Genomic DNA, 13,776 nt, shown 5'->3' with positions numbered 1-13,776 from the left:
AACACACTGCTCCCAGCGTTACACAATATCTGAAAGGTCATAGAAGTACACACAGACACGCACACGTGAAACATAGCATGACTTTGCAGCCAAGATGGCTTGAAATCCTGCAGGAAGACACGCACACAACAGCTTGTGAACAGTGTGAGGGAGGCAGGGAAGTATAAACCTGACTCCTCAGACCTCATGGGTTCTTTAAAAATTCAAACATGGCAAAAGAGCACCGTGGGAGTCCTCCTGCAGGTCAAGAGTGAGGAAGGGAAGGCGGGGGGTGGGGGGGAGTGATAGAGCGCGAGGGGAGTGAGAGACATGAAAAAAAGAGGGTTTTTTTTTTATTTTTTTTTTTACTCTTTTTCCTTTCCCCCCCTCGAGAATGAGAGTAAAGTCTGGCACTATGTCAGGCTTCAGGGAATGACGGAGTATTTCACATTTCCAACCAAAAACGGCAGCCCTAGTGGGGTAAGAAAAAAAGGGGATGGGGAGTAGGTTAAATATGTGTGTGTGGGGGCCTTGTACCGACATGGTGGCTGGGCGCTGGATGCTGCAGTAAGGTGACCCACTTACACAGAACTCCCCCCTCCTGAACACACTCGCAGTTACACTTACACATGCCTCTGAACACACTCGCACCTCACCCGCTGGAGACTGGAGGATGCTTTGGCCCCATTTCAGACAGTAATGTGTTTCAAGAGTTGTGGGAGATGAGACGGGAGGTGGTGTGTGTGTGTGTGTGTGTGTGTGTGTGTGGTGCAGTGGGGGTGAAGAGAAAAATAGCAACAGAGGAAAAAAAGGTAAAACAGATAGAGGTCACTGAGGAGTATACAAGATGTATATGGGAAGAACACACCAGGTGGTCCTGTGGATCAAATAAATGAACAAGGAATATGTGGTGTCTCGTTAAAGCGTGTGTTTCTGCGAACATATTTCCCTCCAAGCTAATCTAGTAGAGCCATTGACTCTGCGTACCACCGTGACATTCAGCAGAAAGGTCAACTCGTTGCTGGTATGCACGAGATAACGGGCCCGGCGCATCCACGGTCGTCCATAGAAAAACAGTGAGATAAGACAAGATAACGCCACGCAGATGAAGAGGTGATGATTCTGAATTCATTATGCATGAAATTTTAATTCATGTATGAATATCTGATTGGCATCCATCGGGGTTTTGCATGGCGCAATCAGCTCAGTGGGAATTAACTCATTCACAACTTCAGAGAGCTGATAGAGCAGTGGAAAGTGTGAGCAGGACTCAATGGTAGATGTATGATGTCTCCATCTAGTGGAGAAGACGTATCACAGCAGATTCATCTCTATTACTGGCCGGATAGAGTATTTCCACCAAGAGTGAGTGTGTGAATGTGAAGAACTGAGAGTTCTGACATAATGTCAAAGACATCTACAATATATTTTGTGTCGCAGGGATATACTGAAGATAGCATGCTAACCAGCTAGCCTCAGCCCGTCCTTGTTTGTAACACCTCACCAAGCTCCCAGTCTGGATCACCAGACCAGGGGGGGGCACCAAATCGCACAAAATGTCAATTTCTACATAATGTTGCTTTAAAGTAGGACATCGCCAATTTCACATGGAGGTCAGTTTATTTGTCACAAGGAGTACTACTCAGTCTGAGCTGAAACTGCTTTTGTATAATGTCTTTTGTGGCTCTGAAGGAGCTTTTCCAGAAAATATGATTTCATCAAATGGGGCTTGAAGACTTAAAATGTATTGAACAAAAAAGTTGGAAAAACATGTGATTGGCATCATTGGGGGTCGGATTTAGCTATTCCGACCCCCAAGGATGCCATGTAACAAACATCATTCGACTGTACATTTTATTTTACAGGCATTTTATACTTGGAAACATATCTAAATGTTCCATTCACTAGCTCACACAAATACTGTCCCTTGCTGAAACATCTTACACCCTCCCCATGGGTGTTGTTGTGTGATTCAAACAATTGCTCCCTTGTGAAGTCCAGGTAGATGTTTTTTCCATTGTACTTTTTCTGGCAGGCAGTCGGAAATGTTTTAGTTATGAGTCAGGCTTTCTCAATGAAGGTCTGTGCTGGCCTAAAAGTGAGACATACCTGACATGATCAAACTGTTTTGTGTTTATTATGTTCTTTACTGACTGTTTGCGCACAAGGCTAACACAACACACTGGCTACATTCCATGTCTGCCCTCTTCCCCACTGGGCACATCATATCTACTTCCAGCAACACTTGTCATGCACTGACGCAGATGACTGGCAGTCAGAGAGAATGAGAAATCTCTAAATTACATCTGAAAGAACTGAACCCCGACCAGAGCCTGACCTTTGAAGGGAACAAAACAACAAAATGGCCACATCAGGTGGAAGAACTCTACCATTGGAGAAATTTGCTCGAATACTGCTTTAAAGAAAATGTTAGACATTTTGGAAAATACACTTAACTTGTTTTTACCTAGGGTTAAATTAAAAAAAAAAGATTCATACCAGTCTCAAGTTTGTCTTAACAGTATAAAGCTAGAGCCAACAGCCTATTAGTTTATCTTATCTTGGCTTAAAGACTGAAAACAGGGTGACACAGCTAGCCTGGTTGTGCATGAACAAACAAAATCCACCTTCCAGGACCTGTAAAGCCCAAACATGATACAACATGTTCATTAATGAGCATTAGAGGTGCTGTTAGTGGATTCCACTACATTTAGACAGAGCCAGGCTGTTTCCAGAGGGGCCACAGGGAGTAAGGTTCAAATGAGGGGGAAGAGTTGTGAGAACACAATCTTCAGTTGATTTTTATATTTCATTTCACACAAGCAGAGTTATCAACTGCTATCGATCAGTCTCACCTGGTCAAGGTGTGGCCGGAGGTGTGGTGGGAATCGACAAACAAGATGTCAGTTGGTAAAGTTGGACTGGAGGAACCTGATTCAAGACAAACACACAATTAGAAACGGGGTAGTGTTATGGGTACTAGCACGGGAGCTGAGAGGAAAACACTTGGCTGCTGTACTGAATATGTAAATGTAATCAACCATCCAGAGCCCGTCATATGATTTGTCAGGGGAGCATGAGGTTTTTGGGCTGTTCTGGATCTTCATCAGCTAGGGGGGCCAAATGCAAGTGAAAATACAGTTTCAGACAGCTGTGTTTATTATCCAGGTGTTGAGAATAATTATTCATCATATATCAGGTACACAGTGTGGAGCTGCACAGGAGGGAGTGGAAACAAAAAAAGATTTATTATGAGACAGCGCCGGTTCTTATTCATGTGTCTGCAAAGTACAAGTCAAACAGGGCCTCAGTAAGACAGTAAGTCATGCGAACACAAGCGGTAAATGCATTCAAATGTATTCAATCATAATGATTTAGTGTACAGCACAAATGCTTTCTGAGGCCTGAACACATTTTAATCAATGCAAATACTCTCGACCTCAGTGGGTGCCATATCAAGTGAAACGGGTAGCAGTGCCGTTGTTAGGCTCGAACAGCAGACCATGTCAAGGTGTAGTGTGTGTGTACACACATTAATCGGGTAGGTCAACACATCAATATTGCAATGTCTGAACATGCAGATAATCACTGTTTGTTCTGGTGATGAGGCGGACCACAGAAAGCAGATACACTCTTGGCTTTGCTATAAGTGTCACTTCAAGGACTGGCTGTATTAAAGCCGTTTATCATTATAAATAAAACACTATAATACTAATGTTGAATGCACTCACATTTTTGTGCTATTCTCAGCAATTATAACATGGGAGATAGGGGAGCACTTGGGTGAGTTTAACAGCTTTACAGAGTGTTCTTTCCAGTTTGAAAGCAACCCCCAGTTACACCATTAGCGCTCGCTCTATTAAAGCCTCCTGTCATAAAGGGAAAAACAGATCCATGCAAATCATTAATTTCATACTTTGTCAGGCAGCCAGAGCAGGGGGCTCTCTGACAGGTTTATCCCTCATTTGATTATGGATTGTTTGAACCTGCCACTACTGCGTTAAAAGGGTAACTCCACCAATTTTACCCATTAAAGTGTGTTCACGGGTATTTAGGAGTACAACTGCATATGTGAATAAAGTTGTATAAAGACTGTTGTGGCTCAGCAAGAAGCTGCATGTCATCTGATAAATTGCCTACGGTGCATTGTGGGTAATTTAGGCACCAGGTTTTGAAAAGCAGTCCACTTTTCTAGCGTTGCACTCCTTTAAGTTTGTTAGAGTTATTATGGAGCGTTTAAAAGAAATAATCAAAATCAATACAGCAGGACGAGAGATCTTTTTTCAAGGCTTTCTTCTCCCTATTCAAAACCTACATTACCCAGAATGCAAATTAGCAACTGACTGACATTACTGGAGTTAATTTATCAGACATGCAGCTTCTTATGGAGCCACAAAAGGTTTTATACAACTTTTGTGTGGATATGCAGTAGTACTTGGCAAGACCTGCAAACACACTTTAAAGTTTAAAATCGGTGGAGTTACCCTTTAATTGGTACAGTTAAATGTGTACGGTATGTCACAGGGATGACACACCTGTCCTTTGCCATTTGGTAATTGTGAGTAGAATTTGTTGTCACTTGGACACTAGATGTTGCTTTCGAGCATAAATACATCAGATAAAAATGTAAAAAAATTGATGCTCTATTAGCAATAATTTATATGACTTAATTGGCATAATAAGCAGGGTATTACATTATTTTAAAACGCTAATTACATGTGTTAGACAAAGATGTGGAAAACGTATTCCTCATTTTTATCCACAGAATTTAACCAATAATCAGCTAAATAAAATCTCTGGCTAGTTTACAGGAAATAAGATAATGACAATCAAAAGGTATGGAGTCGAAACATATAGCTGACCTCGGATCTGATTTTTCTACTCGTCTTCCCGCTCTTACTAATGGAGCCGGCGGTGTGGATCTGATCCCAGGTCGGCCTCCTCTGCCTGCTAACACGCGGTGACCACGTGTCTGTCAGTCCGGCCTGCCAGCGGACCATGTGGAGCAGCAAGATGGCGGCGCGCTGGAGGAGGAAAGACGGGGATTTAAATGCCGGCAATAGCGACCTTCTGACCAGCAACACTCCCCATGAGGTACCGGTTCGCCCATTTTACACAGTCTGACATGTAATCAGCTGCACGCGAGCGCGTTTCGACGCTTTAAACGGAGGCAATTCGCCGGCGCGTGAGGCCCCACGCGGCCATTGCGACACGTGGCTGTAGCAGGGCGGTAGTACTACTGAGAGAGGGAGCAGGCTGAGCGGCTCCATCTGTCTGTACCGTGTAGCCACAGAAACGGATTAATGACGAGTTGGTGAATGCTGTTACATTTTCCTTCGTGTTTCAACATAGTCTCCTCTTTACATGTGGACGCTGACAGAGAGGGAGAGCGGTCCACTTCCTCTAAAGTACAAGATGTTCAGATAAGGCTGCACCCTCAGCTCTGTCCTGCAAACTACACTATCTCATTTCTTTAGCATTTCTCCAACAATACCATTAACTTGCGCATTCACACAGGGTTGAATGGCTCTACTGTCACTTATGAGCGTATAATTAACCTGTTACAGTTGGGCAGGCTCTGAAGGCTGTGGTATTAGCTTCCCAGAGATGGTATGCAGGTTGTTACCCGCCTATATGTCCCCTTGTCCCCTCGTCTCCTCGGTTAGCCTCCTAACTTACCTACTTGCACACTTTGGTCGTAATATAAAGTCGTCAGAGTAAGGCACTAGAATGAATCCTTGACCACGTGTATGAATGAAACCTGTTCTTAAGTAGCCTAGCTCTTTAGTATTTTTCCATTTGTGCGACTTACAATTACTGTACTCTTGACCACTACATTCATTTAATAACTTTGGTTTCACAGTGCCAAACTAGTGCGTTTTCGAATTTATGTTGTCTGCAATCTGATAATGATAATAAAATACACCACTGATTTTCATAGTCAAACAAAATGCTGAATATCAGATCCGGTAATCCGATAATCAGTCGACCAAGAGTATACCGTATGTTCTAAGATGGAAATATGAATTGAACTTAAACGTCTGATATTTAAGTACATCTGTTGCCAGAAAATGACTGTTGATACTTCGGTACATTTAACATCAGATACATCAGGGTTTTTGCATGAGTGACTTTCACTTTAACTGAAGTAGTATTTTAATGTGAGAACTTTACTTTTACTCAAGTATAACTAGGTGAAGTTTTTGCAGCACTGCCACAGAAATAGTTTCACATTAGTGTCGTCAGAAGTATCGAAATATCGATACAGAATATTAACAGTTTCAAGTGGTCTAGTTTCAATCAGTGTCGAGACTCCTCTTCCAGCTGCGTTTTTGCTCTCCTCTCTTGCCGTAGTGCCTACATAGTCCCACCTCCTCCAGAAGTAAATAAACATAGGTGCCGTTGTGCTTAACACACAGTACACAAACCTTATTAAATCTTTTATTACCCATGGTATCGAATACCAATCTTTTTCAATGCATTGTAGCAAAGTAAAAAAATTCCAGTTATTTTTACCTCATTCAGATTTATGTTGAGAAATGTCTGCAGCTTCGTAGCGCTGAAACGATTCTTCATTTAAGTATTTACCTCGGTAGCAGAAAGTCAATCTGCAGTCAGTTAATTGTTTATTTCCAACTGGTTCCTGCTTCTCAAATGTCGGTTTTGATAGGCGTCAGTGATAGTAATCTGTGGTTTCGGGGTGTCTGACAATACATGACATTTGAATGCTTGAACTTGGGCTTTTTGAAATTGCGATCAGCATATTTCACTATTTCTGATATTAATAGATCAAATGGTTAATCAATTGATAATAAAGTTCTTAGCAAAGCTTTAGTTGCAGCCTAATTTTTTCAATTTGTTGAATGTCATTTTTATTTACATAGAGATGTCTCTGTGTTAATGCTCTTAAACAACATAGATTAAGCATCAGCTCTGCTTCACTTTTCTCCACTGCCGTATTTGAAGCATTGTCAGATTTCGCAGCTCTTCCTGTTTATGCTGAGAAAGTTCTAGCATGTCACGTCCTGTGCCTTAGTTTCTGGTCGCACCCAGAGGAAGGAGTGAGTTGAAGTGTTGCAGGAGGCAGAAGTAAACCAGATCAGTGTGCATGCATGTTCACAGCACATGGATGTAATGTAATGTTTTTGTCCCTGCAGTTGCTCCTGAGTCAAAGTGATGTGGAGATGGACACACAATCCTGCATGGATCACTCAATCCTGGCCATTTTTGAGGACTCCACTGTTGCATCAGAGGTCAGAGTTAAAGCAGATTGCTACATTAATCCACGCAGAGGAGTGCCTTTGGGAGTAACACAGTTAAGCAAGAAGTAAAGGTTGAGAATTGGTTCATAAATCTTGGTTCTGGTTCCCCTTTTTTCAGGATAAGAATGGAGCTGAGGAAGAGAGTGCAACCCTGCTGTCGGCCCTGACTGAGATGCTGGACAGCGTGGAGGATGTTGACGGGACTCTGTCTCCCTTTGACACTCTGCCTGACACTCAGCTCCTCGCCCACCCAGAGCGCAGGGACAACTTAGTGGTGGGTGCACACTCAGGGATAAGATACACAAGTCTTCAAAAACTTTCATGTAAACAATTACGGGTGGGCGATCGGCCCAAATCATAACAATCCACAATCTAAATTGCGATCTTTGTTCCCTGTAGATTATAGCAGACTTAAAATAGCCTCAGAATGTCTTGTTTTGCACCAATGAAACAAAATGATGCATTAAAGATGGTTCTTCGGGGCACAAGCTCACCTAAAAGTCACATTGCACTTTAGATCACAATCTAAAAATCATCAGACTGGCTACATCTAGAAGCAATAATCAGATTTAAATGCATTATCTAAAATCCAGTCCACTGCAGCACGTTGGTCCTTCCTGATCATGCTTTTCAAATTTAGTTAACTATGAGCAGCTCACGGTGATCACATGAATTTGCCTCATAGAAAGCAGCTTTATTAGGACTTTATCCATGAAAACTTGGATAAGGATCAACCACAGGCTTTGACAAACAGAACAGAATATTTGTGAGCACAGAAGTGAAGTACCTACAAAATAGACTTGTATATTAAATACAATGTCCCATTTATAACCTTTTCTGCTGTTCTAAAGATCTGTTTCTTTTTCTCTCTTGTCAGGAACTGTCACTTGCCGAAAGACTCAGACCAAGATCCAAATCGCCAAACATAACATTCACAATTAAGATTGATGGCGAAAAGGAAGATGAGAGCAAATTAGAGAAAAACAGCCCTTCACAGCTGCTCAAACAGCAAAATCAAACATTGTTGCAGTCCAAAAATAGGAAACCAGAGGCTGACGTGGAGGTCTTTACCTCAACTTCTCTCATCAACCTGGTGAAGGTCATGCACTCCTACTGTCTGACACTGCATGTGGAAGAGGATGGGGATAAGCTGATTAGGGACACATTATTCTCTCAGGAGGAGGTGTGGAAGTATGAGAGACCCACTGAAGAGAGCGATGAAGAGATAAATGTTGTGTCCGATGATGAGGTAACAAAGGAGGAAGAAAAGGGAGCTGAAGAACGTGATGATGACAAACTCTTGAAGAGTGCGTTGCTGAATGGAAACTCATCTAGAGCTCAACCATCCAGAGAGAGGAAGAGGGTGAGCTTTGGCCATGTTCAAGTGCTTCCCTTTGATGAATCAGTGGAAAAGGGAATGCACGAGAAAAACCTAACAACAGTGCTCACAAGTGAAACTTTGTCGGCTCCACTGAACAGCACAAAAGCACTTGAAAATCCAGCTCGCTCAGCACTTGAACCCCAAACAACGTCCTCAGAAGTGAATAGTAACAAAGCTGAAGTTCTGCTGCCTAAAGGTGAAGCAAAGGCCAAATCACTTAGCCTCCAACAGTACAGACAGCTGCGCCAAAAGAGACAGCCCCTGGTGGAGAAACCGGGAAACCACACCACCAAGTGGCCCGCTGTTTCTGAGGCCCCCAAGGAGCTGACCCCCATCCTCTGTTTACAGGGGCAAAGACAAAACTGCTGTGGACCAAAAACAACACAACTTTGTCCAGATGGTAAGAGAAGTGGTGCTGATCAGCTCCATAGATCTCAAACTCCAACTCCTTCATCCAGGCCTCACCCCTCAGAGGCCAAACTATCCACTCCTCTACGTTGCAGTGGATTAAAGCGCCCACGGATTGAATCCAAAACCATCTCCCCTGCTAGTCCACTGCCAGCAGTCACAGCTAACCCAAATGTTATTGCACCTGAAAACAAAAAAAGTCCAGTAAAGAAACCATCACTGCTCAATAGTGATCCCCCAAATCCTGTCCTCCTCCCCCTACCAGTTAGCCGGACAACCTCACCATCCACTGACCACTCCTCATCGGAGTCCAAAGTGGAATTCCTCAACAGAGACTCTGACCTCGACAGCACCAGGCACTTTCAGGAAATCCAAAATAAGTCCTCAGGCACATCTCTTCATCAACAGCCATCCTCATTAGGGCCAAACCCCAAGGTGTTAAAACCTCAGGACTGCACCATCCAGTTACAGGAAATTAAAAACAAGCTCGCAGAGATAGCTTCAGGTGCCTCCACGTTATCTCCAACACGAGTCAAACCGATGGTAAGGCCTCAAAAATGCAGTCCAAACTCTATGAAAGAAACCAAGCCGGAACCAAAGACTGTATCATGTAGTCAAATAGATGCTCACACACCAGTAAAGGAAACATTGCCAGAATATTCCCCCAGTAAATCCCCGCCAGAGGAGCCACTGCCAACTCTTCACTTTGGCTGTAGAGAGCAGACTACAACCGCTGACTCAGGTAAACTGTTGAAACACGGCTGCTAAATCTGACACAATGGAGCAACCAAAGCTGAAGATGCTAAGAATGTGCAGAGAGATAAACACCATCTTCTTAAGTAATCTTTTCATGTCTGTTCTTCTTCTACTTCAGGAATTGAAGCCCCTGACCTGACCAGCCTGCTGGAACAGTTTGAGGAAACACAAGGTGAACCATCAGATTACTGATAACACTGTGTTGTTGGATGCCCACGTCAAGACTTGTGTAACCAAGTTTTGTTCTTTTTCCTCCAGCTAAAGAGGAGCGAGTTGAGCCCCAAGTGGAACAGCTTGAAACGTTAAGCACTTCAGACTCACCTAGGACCCCAGAAACCCTCAGGAATTTACCTTCTCTTCAAATGTCACAGGAAGTGGACATCCCAGAACCCCTCGGCACTGAAATCATCCTCAGCACTCAACAAGATCTGTCAACAAAGCGCAAAAATCCTCCATCTAAGGCCATTCAAATAATCGACCCCCGTCCTCTACCATCCAAGAAGACCCACAGTAGCCTCCCAGAGTTCCCTGCTGCTCTCCCCTCACCCCACATTTATGCATCTATATCCTCCGATCATGATTACTGCGGACCTGTAGACCGTTCACCTACAAACATAACTCAGCACAGCAGAGCCTCTAAACTAAAGGATATTACTCAAACTGCTGATGAATCGCAGGTGAACAGCCAAAACCCAAGTGCTGCTGCCGAGTGCAAACAACAGACCTCCACAGGTGAAGTTAAAACCACCATCATCAGTGCTGTTAATAACTCTACAACGTCTGTAACGCAGCAGGCCTCTGATGATACAAGGACCAGACTGGAGACGACCTTCTCCACGGACAAAGTTCTGTCGCTCTCAGACAGCACTGCCACACATCAAGACTGTGGTTGTGCAACTGAAGAGAAGACTGCTGCTTGCACCCTTCCTACACCTCCCCCCAGCCCTCCTGTCAGAGGGAGGGACAAAAGACGGTTTCGGAGAAGATCTCCACGTTCTGACTCAAGCTCAAGCTCTTGTTCCTCCTCCTCCTCCTCGTCCTCCTCCAGCTCTGCATCTCCCTCTCCAAAAAGACAAAAGTAATCATCTTGTGTTCTTCATGTTCAGTTTTACTCTTTGTCCGTCCTCTTTGTGTGTCACTCCTAACTCTCAATCTGCTTGTCTTGCAGGCGCCGTCACAAGCGTTCAGAGAGCAGTTCATGCTCGTCGTCCCTCTCTCGCTCTGCCTCCCGCTCGCCCCCTCGGCACTACAGGTTGTCTTGCTCTAGTTCGAGATGCAGCAGGTCTAGATCCAGATCGTGGTCTCGGTCTAGGTCCCCATCCAGATCCCCATCCCCACAGATTTGCCGTAGGCGGTTGGGAGATGTTTACAGGTCAGTTGATGTTGAGAGTTTTAGATGCAAACATTTGTAGATAAAATGTAGATTTCTTTAAAACATAAATGTTCCGTCCATCATCCCTACAGAAGCAGAGAGTCAAGGAGGCTCAGGAGAGAGCACGAGATCAGGATCCAGAAACTTAAGGCCATAGTGAGTAAAAGATTACTGACACATGAGTTGTGTGTGATTCTTTTGGGTGCATAATGAGCGATTAGTAATTATGAAAAATGCTGTCGTACAGGATGAGCGCAGGGTGGTGTATGTCGGCCGCATCTGCAGGTCGATGACACACAGCGAACTGAGGGAGCGCTTCTCTCAGTTTGGAGAAGTAGAGTGTGTGTCGCTTCACTTTAGAGAAAGAGGGTAAGTGTGCACAATCTAAAGTTTAAGTTTTATTTACTTTCATTATGTTTTTCTGTTTACAGTGTTTTTGTACAATTACTCTGTGTTTATCCATAATATAATCTTTCCCCTTTGGTTCCTATAGGGACCACTACGCCTTCGTCACATTCTACAACATGGATGATGCTTTTGCAGCCATCGATAACGGCGGAAAACTAAGGAGGCCTGATGAGCTGCCATTTGACCTCTGCTTTGGGGGAAGAAGACAATTCTGTAATTCAAATTATGCTGACCTAGGTGAGACTCAAATTTGCAAAGAAAGTAGAGAACCTCATTATAGTGAAGGTTGTAGTTCTTCTGTGTAGATTTTGTGTTTGCATTTCGTGGCAAAGCCCTGTCACTGTTGGTTTTGCAGGCGGCCCCACAGAAACCTCAATTTAATAATCCTGGTAGAATGTCTGGATTCATTGATTTGATCATTTGTAAAGTTTTCATCCAAATGTGAGATCAAATGTGAGCAGCTCTACAACTCCAAGCAAATTTAGAGTTGTAGGGGTATTTTTCAGTTACAGCAATGTCAAAAAAATGAAGATACATGCTTTTATACATTTGTTATCAGTTACAGTGACCTCAAAAATAGTTTTTTGGTTAAATGAACAGGTATCATTCAGTGACGTATCAATGAATCTGTACACCTCTTGTCTTATTGATGTGGAAGTCCGTAAACTCAACATTAAGCTTGTAGTTGTCCTTCTCATCTCCAGATGCAAACAGAGATGCAGAACCGTCTCCTGCCAAGAACAGGTTTGAGAACCTTGACTTTGATCAGCTGCTCAAACAGGCGCAGAAAGGATTAAAGAGGTAGCAGAGCTGTGTGGGAGATCGAGAACACCAAGCTGGATGTGGCACAGACGAAAAGAGTCTCGTTTTTATTTTGTTTTTCATGAACCTCAGAGCCTTATGCTCCCACATATGTAGCAAGCATTTGTATGTTAGTAGTTTTTGCATGTATAACACTTTACATGCATGCAGTTGTTGATGTGTACAGTTAATATGTACAAATATGTAGCACTGTTAATTTGAAATTGTGTATTAGTGAAATCCACTAAAGATTGTTGTTGCATTCCATAACAAAAGTTTTATATATTTGTATGAAAAAATAAAGGCTGGTTATTGTGTTTCCTGACAATGCCCCGTGTGAGTGACTCAGCATGCACAGTACCACCAGGGTTCTATCACGGTTTGATATTTTGAAGCTATCTGCTGAACGGCAGATTTGACCTAGAAGCCAGTCTATAACTCACCTGATGTCTTGTAGTAATGACTACTGAGGGAGTCTTGTTTCATCAACATCCAGTCAGTGTTCAGCCTCTTGAACTTTTTAATATTGATCATCTCGTTCTTTGTACATCAAGTCTTTGTAGCCTGTGTATGTCTGCTTTCTTCGGATGCTCAGCAGCCTCAAAGACTGCCCTGTTAAATAACAAAGCCTGGAATAAGGTGTGGATTAACTTGGACGTATCAAATGTTCCATCACAATTTTTTCCCTCAGGCAATATTTTTAGGTTGTTCTCTGCTCATCAAATAGCGACTTCTTGTGGCAGACATAATGAATTGTTAAACACAGGTGTGATTAATAACATTAATTATAAATGTGCACAATTGATAGTTTCACTTCAGCTTCACTACTACAAGGGCTAATTTTCTTGGCTTCCTCACACTCCTAATTAAACTGCTATTTTTAATATCAATATACACATTAATACTCCAAGGAGAATATTTGTGTCTTAAAACATGCATGGGGAATCTGCTGATAACTTATGTTCAGGTTTCTTGGACTTGTTCTTATTGAGGAATTGTTTTGAGATGTTTCACGGCAGCAAATTTAGCATAGCACAGCCGTAACATCATTTTAACAATGATATAGACTAATATCTAGTCATTTGTGAAATGGTGATTATTGGGCCTCGGTAAGCTGACACTTTGACACCTTATTAGTAGCCTATTCAGCTGAATAATGTGTGAGGTGAGTAAGTGAATACCTAAAGTGCTAAATACTGGTCAAAGATTCCAACACACAAGTATGAGAAATGTGACCAAAGAAAAGTTATGAAAAAGCCTACCATGTTCATGTGGAAACAAAAAAAATAACTTTACAACCTCAACCAGTGGTGGAAGGAGCATTCGGACATTTTTACTTGAATAAAGGTAGTAATGCTACAGTAAAGTAATGTAATACAAGTGAAAGTTCTGCATTCAGATGATGTTGT

The 13,776-nt window shown here is 42.8% G+C and overlaps 1 protein-coding gene across 1 annotated transcript; it reads left to right on the top strand.

Annotated features, from left to right (window-relative positions):
- Positions 1 to 4,911: 4,911 nt before the first annotated feature.
- LOC115579636 (peroxisome proliferator-activated receptor gamma coactivator-related protein 1) lies at positions 4,912 to 12,695 on the top strand. Its single transcript, XM_030413190.1, has 11 exons — positions 4,912 to 5,073; positions 7,137 to 7,232; positions 7,360 to 7,515; positions 8,119 to 9,772; positions 9,905 to 9,958; positions 10,045 to 10,864; positions 10,955 to 11,158; positions 11,251 to 11,314; positions 11,406 to 11,527; positions 11,652 to 11,803; positions 12,271 to 12,695. The coding sequence occupies exons 1-11, from the start codon at positions 4,978 to 4,980 to the stop codon at positions 12,369 to 12,371; spliced, it is 3,519 nt and encodes a 1,172-aa protein (XP_030269050.1). The 5' UTR covers positions 4,912 to 4,977; the 3' UTR covers positions 12,372 to 12,695.
- The last annotated feature ends 1,081 nt before the right edge of the window (positions 12,696 to 13,776 follow it).

The sequence above is a fragment of the Sparus aurata genome, chromosome 1 (genome assembly GCF_900880675.1).
Source record: "Sparus aurata chromosome 1, fSpaAur1.1, whole genome shotgun sequence".
In the NCBI taxonomy this organism is placed as follows: Eukaryota; Metazoa; Chordata; class Actinopteri; order Spariformes; family Sparidae; genus Sparus; species Sparus aurata.
Note: the sequence above shows the minus strand (reverse complement) of the source record. Positions and strands in the feature narration are given on the sequence as shown.

Excerpts from the sequence above, each read along its gene's own strand:
- LOC115579636 (XM_030413190.1), top strand. The coding sequence starts at position 4,978 with ATGTGGAGCAGCAAGATGGCGGCGCGCTGGAGGAGGAAAGACGGGGAT. Across the intron at positions 11,315-11,405 it reads TCCAGAAACTTAAGGCCATA|GATGAGCGCAGGGTGGTGTA; the intron begins GTGAGTAAAAGA and ends GCTGTCGTACAG. Across the intron at positions 11,804-12,270 it reads TTCAAATTATGCTGACCTAG|ATGCAAACAGAGATGCAGAA; the intron begins GTGAGACTCAAA and ends TCTCATCTCCAG.